The sequence below is a fragment of the Nematolebias whitei genome, chromosome 5, assembly GCF_014905685.2.
Source record: "Nematolebias whitei isolate Nwh7 chromosome 5, NemWhi1, whole genome shotgun sequence".
Lineage (NCBI taxonomy): Eukaryota > Metazoa > Chordata > Actinopteri > Cyprinodontiformes > Rivulidae > Nematolebias > Nematolebias whitei.
Window position 1 is genome coordinate 16,827,924 of NC_056502.1, and position 15,469 is coordinate 16,843,392.

A 15,469-nucleotide genomic window follows, 5' to 3' on the forward strand; every position below is an offset into this window, starting at 1 on the left:
TCCCACACTCTTGCAATATTATTTAGAATATTGCAAAACTCTAAACACTCTATAAGAGCACAGAATGTCATGATTTTAAGCGTCCTGCTTCAGCTGCTCTCCACCACCTGCAAGCACTCTTGGCCACGCCCACTTCTCCGCTCTGCATGGAGAACAGCTGATCAGCTGCAGCAGGAAGCTTAGTCTGCAGTGTGGGCTGCACAGAGGGGCAGGAGGAAGCTTTTTCTGCAGCTGTGGGCTGTACAAAGATGCAGCGGGTGCTAAATAATTTTAAACAATTTATTTTAAATAAAAATTCCATGCTGATCGTGTGGCTCATACATCAATCAGCCAATTGTGTGTCATGTCCAATCTTATTTTGAAAAACCGCGATACCGCGATAAACGAACCACGAAGAAGCGAGGGACTACTGTATTGTAAAGAAACAGTAAGTGTAATATAGGGACATCTAGTGGTGAAGTTACAGATTGCAACAAATATCAATCTTATTTCAACATTTTAAAAACTTGATAAAAGAAAATTTGTAGTTTTAGTGAAAATAAATCAGTTTTTTTTCCATTGCTTTATTTTTGTTTTAAATAAAATATTTCACCAATTTGCAAGCCACTCTCTTTTGCACTTATTTGTTACAACTTTTGAAAGTGGGGTTTTAGAGGATTAAAACAACATTAATATAAGAAAATATTTTCCTCTCTCCGTCGTACCTGCGACCAGGAGCTGCTGTACCACAAAACCGTAGGCACACAAAGACCTCTGTTGCACGCTTTCATCTCCATCGGTTTTTCAGCAACACAGTCCCCCCCTCCTCCGCCGTCTCTGACCCCTCCTCTGGTGAGACACACCACTTCCCTCTTCTGCACCCCGGGGCCGCACTGAGCCGAACACTGAGGCCGCAAAGTGAGAGGTCAAGTTGAGCATCACAGCTGGGCACATGCTTGTTCCCTTATGAGCGTGTGCGTTACTCACAGATTTGGACCAGTCAGTGAAGTACCAGTTGGTCACGCAGGGGCCCATGTTGCACTCTTCGCTTCCTTGTGGGCGAAGCCTAGAGTTGCACTCGTTGTCGCTCACCACGCCGCCTTGATCGCTGACGCAGCGGACGCTCCTCATCCTTCGGCCCACTCCGCAGTCAACTGAGCACTGAGGCGAATGGAGAGGAGAAACATATTAAATACATGAAACACAATGTAAATAAACAGATGAGGACTTTCCTAAATTTATGACAGAGGCCGATGTGAAAAGAACGCTGACTGACGTCAGTGCGGCTGCAGATCTGAGTCCGGGGCTGGTTTTGTGGACGTACCGTGGTCCAGTTAGAGCCGACCTCCCAATGGGAGCAGAGGCGGAGCTCGCAGGCCTGCGTGGACTCTGGCGGGGTGAGGTGGGCGCAGCGCTGAGGGTGGACCATGGTGGAGCGCGTCCCAAAGCTCTGCCTGCACTGGAGCTGCCTCTGTTGCACGCCGGTCCCGCAAGAAACGCTGCACTCCGACCAGGAGCTGGCCTCCCAACTAACACATGGACAAGGACACGTCTTCACAAGGGGACAAAACTAAGCGTCTGTTCTCCTAAAATGTTAGGGTTTGTTCATGTGGGGAAACCGCAACTGAAAGTCCAGAAGAAACTCTGATTTTGGCACAGTTCAACACATTTAAAAGATACAGATTACTTTAAAATCATCCAGGTAACGACTGAGATCCTCGTGTTTCAGACACTGACAGTGTTTTAGAATCAGAGGAACGTCGTGTGTCTCAGTCCCACATATGTATTTTTGCTCTGTGTCCTCAGATTACTGACACAAAAGTAACTCCAACTTATTTCCCCATCTTTTTAATCGCACAGAACCAACATTCAGAACACAACGTTATCAGCTGCCACCAGGAAATGAACAATTATCAACCTGATTAAAGATGGCTGCCACAGCTTATCAACTTTAGCAAACATAAAATGACTAACAGTTTGTTTTATAGATTTCTGAGCTCAAAATTGGTGTGGTAGTAGCTGAAAGTCATCCTAAATGCATACACAGAGCGCTAACAGATTATCGCTAACAAATTGTTTGATTTTGGGGAAATATTTAATAGTGTGAATGTTTATGAAGCATTCACACTAATATGATCCATTTTTCTTCCGTACATTTTTCGACGTCTTTCTCATCCCACAGTTTAAGGTATTTCAACAAATCATAAATCAAAACGTTAGGCTCTTTCAGGATAATCTTGCTATGACTTTTGGTATTGGTGCAACTTCAGCTTTTTGAATATTAAGTACAGTATTTTCTGCCACTTCTTTTCTCACAGAAAATGAATTGAGCTCATTTTACATCCTTCAACTCTTGGGATCTGTTTACAACCTTTTACTGCTCCTTTCACATTTTGTTCTGGTTCAGCTTCCTTGTGCAAATTTAAACTTTTTTCAGCTACTTTCAACTGTTTTTTCAGCTACACAAAGTTTGTTTTCTCAGTCATCCAGGTATATAACAACAAAAAAGTTTGAATCATGTCATCTGGACTTCGTTTTTTTTGTTAAAAAGAAACGTTGTCCAGATGTCCATTGTTTCTTTTTAACAAAAAAAAAACGAAGTCCAGATGACATGATTCAACCTTTTTTGTTGTTATATACCTGGATGACTGAGAAAACAAACTTTGTGTTTTTGAAACCATTAGTGAAAAGGCCAGACTTCTATGGCAAGCCCTTTTAACATAAAATCGAGTAGTCTGACTATCTGGAGTTACATTCTAGATATCTTAAATTGAGTTTTGACTAGGCACAATTACATTTTGACTAGTCAGAATGCTAATTTAAGATATCTTGAATTACATTCTGACTAGTCAGAATAACAATTCAAGATATCTTGAATTACATTTTGACTAGTCAAAATGTAATTCAAGATATCTTGAATGACGTCACTTTATTTGTCATTTGACGGGTCAAACATCCGTAATTACAATTCAAGATATCTCGAATGTAATTATGACTAGTCAGAATGACACTTTTAGATATCTTGAATTAAGAAATGACGCGTAGGACCCGCGGCTGCTACTTAGCTGTTCAAACAGCTGCCTGACGAATTTTGGGTGGCTGCAATGGCGCTAGCTGTTCTGGACAACATTGTTAGAAAATGCCACAACTTCCTGTGGCTATAGTGTTAGCGTTAGACAGTGAGGAAGATGGCTCAATCTCTGCGCTGTTGTTTTTGTTCAGTTCCTGGTTGTTCTTGTGGGGCAAGAAAACCACCGTATCTGTCCTACCATGCTTTACTGCACTCACACAGCCTGCTTGAGTCACCATAATTAGGCAGTGTCTTACCTGAGAGAAGATTGGCTGGCTTTTGGATTTTTGTATGTGAATGTGAGGCTCATGTTTGTTTGTTTTACAATTCTTAAGTATTATTCATATTTATTTTTGTTAATTTCATATTTATATTCCAGGTTGAAGGTGACAGTTGAGTCTTGTGTAGGTTCTGTTCCACAGTGTTTACTGGTAAACAAACCCAAGTGTCTTTTCTGTGTATAAATGATGTCCTTGGGTGAAAGTCCTAAGGTTGTGTTGCAGTAAGTTTATAAAATAAAAATAACATCCATACCCAAGCTTGTCACATGTATGTAAATTGTTCTAGTGTTACGTAGTTACCGGTAGATAGTTTGTTTTGAATTATTTTAAACATTCTTCAATTAAAAAACACTTGAGCAGCATACTGTACTGTTTTTTTATTTATTGTGGATTGATTCAGTTGAATTACAAGGAAAACGAGTGCAATTTACAATATCTAGTAAATAGTTAAATGTGTTTTGTTTTTAAGTTAACATTTTATAACCGTACACTATAAATTGATAGTGGATTAGATATTTTATCAAATTATGTAATTTCAAATTAAATAAATTGGCACATTTATGTATTTTTCATGAATAACTATTTACAGTATTTACATCTAAAAAATTAAGTCTGGTCCTCTGGACATTCAAAAAAACAAAACAAACAAAAAAAAAGAAGGTAGAAACGTTTCGTCTTTCATCCGAAAGGCTTCTTCAGTCTGAGGTGCTGCTCAAAGTCACTTTTATTGTCAAAAACTGCAATATGTACAGGACATACACAGGATTGAAATTACATTTCTCTCAGACCCCGGTGCAACAATAACCATTTAACATTAAAACATTTATTAAGCATAAAATGAAGTAATAAATGGTTCACACATTTACACATGGTTGTCAGCAGCAAACTGGTTGATCCACTCTGAGAAGGTGCTATTTAAGAGACTGAGCTGAATACAGCACCTCAGACTGAGGAAGTCTCTCGGATGAGAGACGAAACGTTTCTACTTTTTGTGTTTGTTTTGTTGTTTTGCTTTTTGAATGTCCAGAGGACCAGACTTACCTTTTTTTAGATTTTCCTACCTGGATCATTGAGCAGCATCAGGAAACAGTATTTACAGTGATTCACAGCTTGAGACTGATTAAAAATATGAAGGAACAAAAGGGTGATTTATAAATTTTATGTTTCTTGCTGCATTGATATAAACCATGGATGAAGGTGTTGAAGTAAAACATGTCCAGTTTAGACTTCATCTGATCAATCAATCAATCATCAATCCATTCATCACACCATACCCGTTCAACAGTTATTGTTTAGTGTTAGCTGATCATCTGAGCTGCCAGTGCTGTCAGCAGACTCCTCCTCTGCACTTCCTCTGTAAGCAACACGGAAAGCGGAAACAGCTCGCAGTAAGCTTTGGTTGTCAAAGCTGTACCCACGCGGGACATCTGGACTGCTCCCTGGTTCTGGCCTGTACTTCATGTGACACTTGCAGAGACTGAAGATGCATAAGTTGATCAAGTATGGCCACAAAACACATGTTGGGAAGACTATGCAGCATCGAAGGAAGAGCAAGGAGGTCTGGAGCCATGTGTTGCAGAATGATGCTACGCAGGACTTCTCAGGTGGGCACTGGTGAGACCTCAGTGAGCCCTGTGGCACAGGCCCAAGTCTGGATGGTACCAGCTCCAAAGCAGAGAGACCATCTCTAGGATAAGTGTGATAAGTGGTTGGGACTCCAGCTGGTGGTTTTTCTCCCGATGCCAGGATGTCAGGATCTGGAAGTGGTCCTACAAACACACGAGTGACAGAATCACAATAAGTTTTGACAAAGGAAACATGGACATAAAAACATTAACCCACAGGTTATACCTGTGAAAGCTCTGTAAAGCGTGGAGTGCAAACATCTTTTCACCACAGTTTTGGGCTTTCACACCACCACCACCTCGCTGGCAGGTTCAGGATGGATTCCCTTTCAAGAAATAAGCATAAAAATATGTCAAACTAAAAAATAAATAAAAGTAAAGAGGCAAATGAGCAATTTTGTAGGACACAGTGGGACAGATTTGAGAGTTAAGATTTTTACTTAACTTGCAAATATTACTAATTCATAGAGGTTGAACCTGCATTATTCATTACCTACAAAAACAAACAATTCTAAACAAGTTAGGAGAGAAAAATATATTTGACACAAGTAATATTGAGATTATGACAAATTTCACATGGCACTAATAATATACAGGTGGGAAAGTTATTACAATTATTGTTATGAGAATCATAACCATCATATACTAAATAATGTAACAGAAAAGAATGTGTTCCACTCTTATTTTATTTTTTTACCTGTGTTCTTTGTCTGTGCCATCTTTGTAAATCTCTTGTGCGGGCCAGTACAGGAGGACCAGTTGGCAGCTGGAGTTGGGAGTAGTGGGCAGTCTGGTAAAAAAAAAGTGCAACTACATGGTTACAAAAACCTTTACCAGCTGCACTTCTGCAGAAATAAGCCACCATTTCTTTTTTCAACACACAGTGAGATCTAAAATGGACAAAACTGTTTTTAGCACACACACACTCACACACACACACACACACACACACACATATATATATAGATTAATAAATTAATACTTGTTATAACATATTTAGCTTTAAACAAGTAATAGATTGTATAATAGATGGATTCACTTAACACATCAACTTACATATACACAGCACGCTACATACACACACAAACATATGTTTGGCACTAATGGAACCTCATAAAAATATAATAAAAAATGTTATATCATGTCTGTCTCAAACACTCCAAATAATGTAGCACACTAAATTAGGCTTCTTTATCACGATGTTTATGCGCTTCATATGTTGTAGCTAACGGTTAGCTCGCTAAGCTACGTCTTTTCTTACCTTGACAGCTGTGGAGATTTTCTTCATGGAAAAACTTTTATCCTTTTAAGTTTATTAGTTCGAGAATTCGCCGCTGCGATTTCCTCCTCAGCAGTGAAAGAAAAGTTGGCAAATTAAGCAAAGATGTTGAAAAGAGAGACATTTCTCCTCAGTGCAAAAACTCGCAAAGCAGGAAGTGTCGGTTTCCGGTTGTCGCGAAAAAGACGTCGCAAAAAAGTCTTCTTGTTGCAGATACAATAAATAATCCGAGCTGCCGCGTTAAAAATCATGTTAAAAATACGAGCGTTGTGTTGGACTGACCTGATTTTGCAGATTATAAAATAAAAAGGCTACAATGCCTTATGATTTTTCCGCCAAAATGCTACGTAAATCTGTGACGTTTTGACTAGTCAGAATAACAATTCAAGATATCTTGAATGTCATTCTGACTAGTCAAAATGTGAATTCAAGATATCTTGAATAGAAAAGCCGTCTACATGATAAAATATTCAAGATATCTTGAATTCATTTTGAGATATCTTAAAAGGAATTTTGACTAGTCATAAGTACAGTTCTAGATATCTGTAAGTTAGTTTTGCCTAGTCGTTATTTGCTTTCAAGATATCTACAATTTAATTTGCACTAGTCAAAACTTCATTTTTGATATCTACAAATACATTTAAGATATCTTGAATAATGACGTAATTTAAGATATCTTTAATTGTAATTATGACTAGTCAGAACTAAAAGTGAGATATCTTGAAAGCAAATAATGACTAGTCAAAATTAACTTAGAGATATCTAGAACTGTATTTTTGACTAGTCAAAATTCAGTTTAAGATATCTTGAATTGAAGCCTCCATACAACTCAATGGTAAATCTGACGTCATTATGACTAGTCAGAATGTAATTAGAGATATCTTAAATGAGTATTTTGACTAGTCAAAATGCAATTCAAGATATCTTAAATAACCAATACGTCTAGTCAAAACTCAGTTTCAGATATCTGGAATGTAAGCGTGGTGAATCCGATTTTATGTTAAAAGGGCTTGCCATAGACTTCAGGGGTATCTGAGGCAGGCTTGAAACACAAGAGTCAGGGTGGCTTCTGGGTAATACCAGATGGCTAGGCCTCAGACTGACGAAGCCTCTTGGATGAGGGGCGAAACGTTTCTTTTTAACAAAAAAAAGAAGTCCAGATGACATGATTCAACCTTTTTTGTAGTTTTTTCAGCTGTTTTGTGCTCCTTTCAAATTATTTTTGCTAACTATAACATTTTTGTGCTTCAACTTTTTTCTGCTAATTTCAGCTTATTATGCTCCTTTCAGCTTATTTATGCAAGTTTCTTCTTTTTCTGCTATTTCAGCTACTATTTAGATGTTTTTTATGCTAATTTTAGATTATTTTTTTTTTGCACTCATTTAAACTTTTCAGGCTAATTCAGCAAAAATGTGCTCTCTCCACTTCCTTCTTGTAATTTCAGCTTATTTCTGCTTTTTAGATACTTTTCAGCTGTTTTTGCTTATTTCAGCTTTTTTCAGATAATTTCCACTTTTTTGTGCTCATTTCTGCTCCTTTCAGCCTAATTTGGAAAACGTGTTCTTTCTGCTTTCTTTAAGCTTGTTCTGCCTTTTCAGCTACATTTTAGCATTTTTAGCTAATTTCAGCTGTTTTCGGATAAATTCAAGATTTTTGTGTTAATTTCTGCTACTTTCGGGCTAATTAACATCTTTATGCTAATCACAGCTTGTTACGCTCCTTTCAGCTGTTTTCTTCAGCTTTTCTGCTCTTTCAGCTACTATTTAGCTCTTTTGATGCTAATTTTAACCTTTTCAGCTAATTCCACATTTTGTTTTATATCATTTCAGCTCCTTCCACTTCCTTCTGGTAGTTAAAGCTTCTTTTTGCCTTTACAGCTACTTTTCAGCTATTTTTGCAATTTTAGCCTTTTTTTTTCTAATTTCCTCATTTTTGTGCTCATTTCTGTTTATTTTAAACCCAATTCAGCAAATATATGTTCTTTCTGCTTTCTTCTGCTAATTTAGACTTGTTCTTCCATTTCAGCATGTTTTTTTTTTTTTAGCTAATGTCAGCTGTTTTTCAGCAAGTTCTTCTGGAATAAGTACTACATTTTCGCAAGAATTGCAATTTCTCTCGTTATTTTTGGTTTAGTTACATTTTTGATGTCCCATTCTTTGAAGCAACATTTGTTTTCTCCTACATAAAACAGAAACTTTGTCGCACATACTTATTTTTCTCATGATTGTTTGTATTTGGATTAAAAACAGAAAACCAATCAGGTCAGAAAGCAGCACCTAAAATTAGATTAAAAAAAAATAAAGTGACATTTTATTGGCTATTGATATTGTATGTTTGTTTTACTAAAAATATTTGAAGAAAAGTAAAAGTTTGATGTGTTCAGGCCGTACTAAATTAAAAATAATCATAATACACCTGAAGAAATAAAAATAGAAATCATTGTTCTGAGAGTTAAATAAAAAAGAGCTCACAACGGCGGGCAGGGCTGAGTGTTGCATGGCTCCTCCTCAGCAGCAGGTTTGGCTGCAGAGTCACACTTCGCCTCTGGTACTTCTTCATCCGTGTGACGGTTTACACATAAAATCTCTCTGTGTTGAGAACCTGTACAGAAAGAAAGACAGGCTGGGAGTAAAATACTCATTTTTCCCATGCACTTACAAAAAGCAGCCTGAGGAGGGAGATGTTACGTTCTTCAAAAAAACAAAAGTTAAAAATAAGATGCAATTGTTGAGGGTCTACAATCAAACCTCTTCCACAAGAAGCAGAACACTCCGTGAGGCCTCCTTTCCTCCAAACAAAGGGGAGCTGAGTGTCTGGTGGCAGGTCAGTCCGAGGGGGGATCCGAGCGTTCCTGTTGGGCCCCATTCCTCGAGGGCGGGTTCTCTCAGGTGGCCAGCGGTGAAAAGATGGGGGAGAAAACACAGACGTGGAGGAGGAGGAGGGGAAAGAAGGGACTGAAATAGGAGGAGGCTCCTCTACTGACACAGTAAGGGGACCTGGGAGGAACAAAAATAAACAAATGGACATAAAGATAAATTAGGAATGTCAGGAAAGGTGGAGGGAAAAATGTGCTCGATAGAGATGGAGGGAAAAGACAAAACAAGCTGAAATATGGGAAATGAGAGGAAGGCAGTGAGTCAGAGGCTAATGCTATCATGGTGAGGTCAGGATCTCATGACAGCAGACATGTTGAGCCGATAGCCTCCCATCTAGGCCACGGTGAAACAAATACACACCAACACGCTCGTGCAGGAATCCCTCCCACTTGGCCCTCAACCACACCCGCCCTAATCCAAAAATACGCCAATCATGTCTTACAGCGGTGACGCCTTAGTGGAAAGAATGACTCGTGTGATCTTCGGCTGCGTTTACAGCTCAGTTCAACCAGAAGAGGACGGGTCAAAGGGTCTTACCATGAAGGGGTGCCCTCGCTGGCTCCCGCTCCCTGACTCTCTCCCTCGGTGCCTCTCTGGGCGTCTCCCTCTCCAGCAGGTTCTCCCTTTCACCCTCTTTCTTCTCCACCGGGATGTAAAACTCATAATCGATGCCCGGGTTGTCCTTGTGGAATATTATCTAGGAAGCAGCACAGATGGGAGAGAACGTCAAACAATTTTCAAAGATCCCAGAAGAGGCTTGTTAGACGTTCTGTTGTGAAACAGCTACAGAGCGGTTTGTGTTTTATAAACCTTTACACCATCTTCAGATCCTCATGACAGGGTTGAGTCTCGGAGTCTATTTGTAAGTGCAAAACGTGGCACTGAAGCGTGTTCTGTTCAACTTGTGGCACTTTTGATGGGATGTCTCTAATATTGCTGCCAGAATAACCATGTAATGCCAAACCGACATCCGTGGAAAGATTTATAAAGAAGGATTTGCATGAATTACTATGTTTTTGTTTTAAAGACGGGAGTTCCTTTTGGATGGCATCAATCCATTAAGGTCTTTGCCGTACTTGGACTGGCTGTTAGCTCATCAATACAGCCAAAATGAAGTCCCTTGTCTCCAAATTGAGTTCATCCAAAGAGGAGTCTACAACAAGTAAGTTATTATTTGTTCATACTCTTTCTACAGAACCTCACTTCAAAAGATTCAAACTATCCCCTTAAGCAATCGGCAGTTCAGCGTGGCTCAGGCTAAGCTTTAGTCTTTATCCCTCCATAATGCTGAAACTCAACTCTCTGTCTGAAAGCTCTTGACAAAAAGCAGAGGAGCGTGAGCTCCAAACACTGACACTGAAGTATCACATGTTCAGTATATACATGTGACTTGGGGTGACTTTGATTAGAGGTAGAACATGTCAAGCTGTTGCACCGCATGTCCACTTTTGGTCTTAATATTAATTTATCTCCCTAAAAGGGTTTGACTGTAACAAAAACACAAACCTAGTCATATAAAACTGCATGTAAATGTTCCATCTACTCCTCAGTAACTAATCTGTTTACCAATTATACCTAAAATACTGAAATTATATCTTTAATTATAATATACTTTATTTTACTTTTACTGAACCGGTTGACAACTGAGCAATCCAGTCTATCCTCCAGTGTTGCCATAGTTAGACCCGGAGTGGCCGACTCTTCAGCCTACATCCACTAGAATCTGCTTTTTTTGTACTAAATGTATTTCACTCTATATATCCAAACTAAAACAGTTATGTTGGACAAGGTAAGCGCTGCGATTTCATCATCACCATGTGAGGTAATACTGTTTAAAAATTAAATGTTTACTGCAAGAGATAAAAAAAAAACACAACTTAAAATTAATGCATAATTTTATGGTATGAATGGGGGATTAAAATATGCATTTATAATAGATTTCAATAGGGTAAATTTCCCCCCAATGAACACTAGAGGGCAGTAATAATACTAGAGCGCTTGAAACAATTCTGACAAACTAAAACAAATTTCAAAGAATTTTTAGGCTTTGTCAGGGACCGTCGTGTTCATCGACGACACAAAAATAACAAAATAAATAAATTAAAACGCAAACAAAAATAAATATGTAGCTGATTTTTTTCCATGAAAAAAAGAAGACAAGAACATCTGTTAACTTGCAGGCACAACATACATGATCAAGAGTACCGCATACGACACATTATATGACCATCAGCAAATCATTATACAACAATTTATAGCAAAGACCCAGACAAGTAAAGACCTTGTATAAACTTTGACCTTGATTTGCGGCCTTGACCTTAAAGCTGAGGTGATGAAAAGTGTATGCCATACTCTGTCTACTGTTGATACATATGTGTATGTTTCGTTAAATTATTTTGAGGGGATCAAGACGTTACGGGTAGGACAAGAAAAAGTTTATGGACGTAGGATATACCATAACACGTCAGCCTTTCGCCGGGTGCAGTGCTTAATTTGAGCTGGATCCTGCCGGCACAGGATCCGGGAACTCTCTTATTTTGACAGGGTGTGTTCCGGTAACCGTTTGATTGGTCCAGTAACTCTCAGGTTTACTAATAACAAAGTTATGAACAAATATGACTGCCTTGAACAAATATAACCTATATTGGATATGTAAACTGAAAATAATTACAGAAACCCTAATTTTAAACATAACAGCCACTCAGGAGCTGCTTCTTCAAGTAAGCATTTCCACGTGTACCCTTAGAAAAATCTTCGCCCCTGGAAGAGTGGTGGGGGTGAGTCCCGAGCTAACCACGCATTCGTACACGGGCAGGAGCCCAGACGGAGGAAGCACCTGGAGGTTTCAAATGTGGAGTTGGACAACAACGAGCAGGGACAGTGTCAGGCTCGGAACAGTCAAGGGGTGGGGGGGTAGAATGCTTGACAGAAGCGGGGTGTTTACAAATGTAGGTGAACGTAGATGTTTAACAACCTGTTTAAATACACCAAAATGCAAAAAACTGCATATACTTAATACAAAAATTTCTGAAGGAGGACCCCCACCCCAGCTGGCCCGCCCACTATTTGGGTTTCGGTATTGATTGGTTTACAAATTAAACCCTGTCCGGGTGTATAAAAATGAAGAATCGCTCAAACCTTTGGCACAGGGATCTGTGTGAAGATCATTTAGTAGAGGCATTGAATCCTCAGGAGGCCTAAGTCTGCTCACTGACGATGTAGCGGGAGCAGGTTTGTGTCATCTTGTTCTCACTAATGTCAGCAGTTGATAATCTGACCCGTTTTCTTCGACCCATGTTTTTGCAGCTGTTTACATTGTTTTTATTAGTCACGTTTAAACAAATGCCTTCCTGTGCTGCAGTACTTACATACAGCTGCAGCTGCGTTGTGGTGGGTCCTCGTGCCCTCAGCGATTCGCCTCTCTCTTCCTCCACTTCCGACTGCGCTCTGGGTCGGGCGTAGGTGAAAGTAGTTCCTCCTGCCTGGTACTCCCCAGGAGGGTCCACGGCCCAGCGTCCGTTCACCACAGACACCCCCGTGCCGCTCCTCATTGCTGGAGAAACGAAGGCGGGGGAACGCAACAAGGATTTAAGTCCAGGTTTCTTTTAAGATTTAAAAACTTGGTCAGTCGGGCCAGTTTTAAGGAAAACCCCCTACAGCGTGCTCAAACACACTCTCAGACAGACAAACTGAGGTTTTATTAACAGGCAGGATGTTGGCGAGGCAAACGCATGTACACCCTTCACAGATTCCTCATGGGCTCTGAAAACACAAACTCTCTCTTTTAACTCTGCAATGCCACAAAGTCTGCAGTTTCAGTTGAAGCCAGAGACACGCCATTGTGGACCAGATCTTCACTTCCCTCGCCAACATTTCACTTTTACTGTAGCAGCAGCCATTATTCAGGCTCTAAATCTTTGTGCAGCGTTTTGAGTGTCTGTTACATCTCACCAAGGTAGTTAGGGCTTGCTCGTCTCTCCGTGACGTTAATAAACGTGGCTCCGAGTGGAATGTCCAGGATCTTGTGGTAACCCAGGGGAACCGTGACATTTTGGAAGCTTCCCGTCACCTTTTGACAGGAGGTGTCCCGCCCACCGCACACTCCACACTTGTCAATTACAGCACCGGAGCCCAGAACCCCGTCACAGCCCTCGGTCTGGAGAGAGGAGACGGTGGGAGGATGTGAGTGACGGTTCAAAGGAGGAGGGGGAAAGGTCAATGGCAAGACAAAAGGAGATGTGGCAGGAAGAGCAGGGACAGCAGAGAAAAGCTAACCCCAGTCTGGTTGGCGTTTCTCTTCTAACTCTCTTCTAATATCACTGTTTATTTCCTTCTTTCATGTGCAAATTGGTAACTGGTGCTCATGAGTCCTGCCAGAAGCACAGGGGTGGGATGAGGGTGAAATCAGAGAGTGAGAGTGTAAATGAGAGCGAAGATGCAGAGAAAAGAGGCCCAGAGGGGCGACCAAATGAATCTGAACGACGGCTTTAAATCAGCCTCCAGATGTGAGACAAAGAGAGCCAGTGTTTTAGTTTATATCAGGCCCAGCTAGACAGAGAAGTCTCAAATTCAGACGTGTTAAAAATAATCTTTCATGCATGAACACGTGAATGTACTCACCAGACACTGTCCTTCTACACACACATCGTTGGCGCTTGCGTTGAAGCAGGGCGTCCCGTCTCTGACGCGCTCAGCCAGACGAACGTAGAATCGATAGCCAGCGGGTCTGCAGGTCAGCTCGCACTGCTTGTCTGGACCAACTGCAACGCAGGAGCAGAGGGTATCTGTATTAAAACTACTATGCACACTTGATTTTCTTGAAGTACAAGTATCTTTACAAAAAGTGTGTCAAGGACCCAGCAGGGTGATGGTGAACGTATTTCCATGTGGTCAGGAAACCGAGGTATAACCTTCAGACAGTAAGACAGTGATTTGTTATTTCCCCCACTGCTCGCAAGACTCGCCGCCATATTTTCTCAGGAGATACATAATCACAAGAGAGGTGTAAGCTTAGATTTATGAGTGCAACCCCACTGGAGCACACAGCAGGGAAGGGTGTGTGTGAGAGAGAGCACCACTTCAAGGTTACAAAGGAAATGGAAGTTCTTCAGAGCCGAGACAGCAGGTCTGCAAACAGACGAGCTGTGAATACAGAGAACCTCACAGGGGAGCAGGAGTCCAATGTGGAGAAAATACACGTAGTATTTTGACTGTTTTAAGAAGTCTACTAGAGCTATTTAAGAGTGAAATTATAAATACCACAAAATGTTTGTGTACACTTTATACAGTTCAGTTCAGTTTATTTATACAGCGCCAAGTCACAACAGAAGCCATCTCAGGGCACTGAACAGAAACATCCATATATAAAAATAATAATTTAACATTATTTATCTGAGGAGCAGACTGCTTTGAGTTTAACTCCATCGCAGACTCTCATCTTCAGCAAGCATGAAGGCGACTGTGGGAAGGAAAAACTCCCTCACGAGGAAGAACATTTAACAGAACCAGGCTCAGGGTAAGTGGCCATCTGCTTCGACCGACTGGGTTTGGTAAGAACAGATACACAATGGCAGGTCAAGAATCACATGTTAAGATAGAAATAGTAAGAAATTAAAACTTTTTTTATTTTTTATTTTAGCAATTCATTTAAGTAAATGAGGTCAATTTGTCCTCTAGTAGTCTAAGCATACACGGAAGAAAAAGTTAGTTCAGACATTCAACAAAGTTAAGTCAGGTTCTCTGGACAGTTTCTTTTTCTTGAAACGTTTCGTCTTTCATCCAAAAGACTTCATCAGTCCGAGGAGCCACAACAAACAGTATTAAAAGCACCCTCACACAGTGGATCAACCAAGTTGATGGTGCTAAGATGGTTTCTGGAGTCCACCCTCTCCTCCACTGACTCATCTGAGGCAGCCATGGCCAAAGTGGTTCAAAACATCAACGTTCATGCTCAATAATCCAGGTAAAAAGGTTTACCTGGATTATTGAGCATGAACTTTGATGTTAATTATACAGTGTATTTCTCAGAAAGTTAAGTCTGGTCCTCTGGACATTCAAATATATATACAAATATAAGCATTTGCCAGTTGTGGAATGTCCAATACTATGAAAATCCATGATATAGCGAACCGCGAAATAGCGAGGGACTACTGTACACACACACGTCATCTATCTATCTATATATATATCTATATCTATATCTATATATATCTATATATATATATATATATATATATCTATATATATATATATATATATATATATATATATATATATATATATATATATATATATATATATATATATATATATATATATATATATATATATATATATCTATATATATATATATATATAT

The 15,469-nt window shown here is 39.8% G+C and overlaps 1 protein-coding gene and 1 long non-coding RNA gene across 2 annotated transcripts in view; both read right to left on the bottom strand.

The window, feature by feature from the left end:
• adamtsl4 (ADAMTS-like 4) overlaps window positions 1-15,469 on the bottom strand; it is a 64,640-nt gene that overhangs the window by 1,457 nt on the left and 47,714 nt on the right. Inside the window, exons 5-13 of the mRNA XM_037676629.1 lie at window positions 13,732-13,871; window positions 13,063-13,267; window positions 12,480-12,664; window positions 9,649-9,808; window positions 8,983-9,231; window positions 8,707-8,836; window positions 1,304-1,508; window positions 967-1,140; window positions 705-884 (exon numbers count right to left, since the gene is read on the bottom strand). Of these exons, the coding sequence (XP_037532557.1) occupies window positions 705-884; window positions 967-1,140; window positions 1,304-1,508; window positions 8,707-8,836; window positions 8,983-9,231; window positions 9,649-9,808; window positions 12,480-12,664; window positions 13,063-13,267; window positions 13,732-13,871 (1,628 nt within the window). The remainder of the gene's footprint in view (window positions 1-704; window positions 885-966; window positions 1,141-1,303; window positions 1,509-8,706; window positions 8,837-8,982; window positions 9,232-9,648; window positions 9,809-12,479; window positions 12,665-13,062; window positions 13,268-13,731; window positions 13,872-15,469) is intronic.
• LOC119409396 lies at window positions 4,529-6,406 on the bottom strand. Its single transcript, XR_005186781.1, has 4 exons — window positions 6,217-6,406; window positions 5,653-5,745; window positions 5,182-5,281; window positions 4,529-5,099 (listed from the first exon to the last, which is right to left on the bottom strand). It is a non-coding gene; the product is annotated as an uncharacterized LOC119409396 (long non-coding RNA).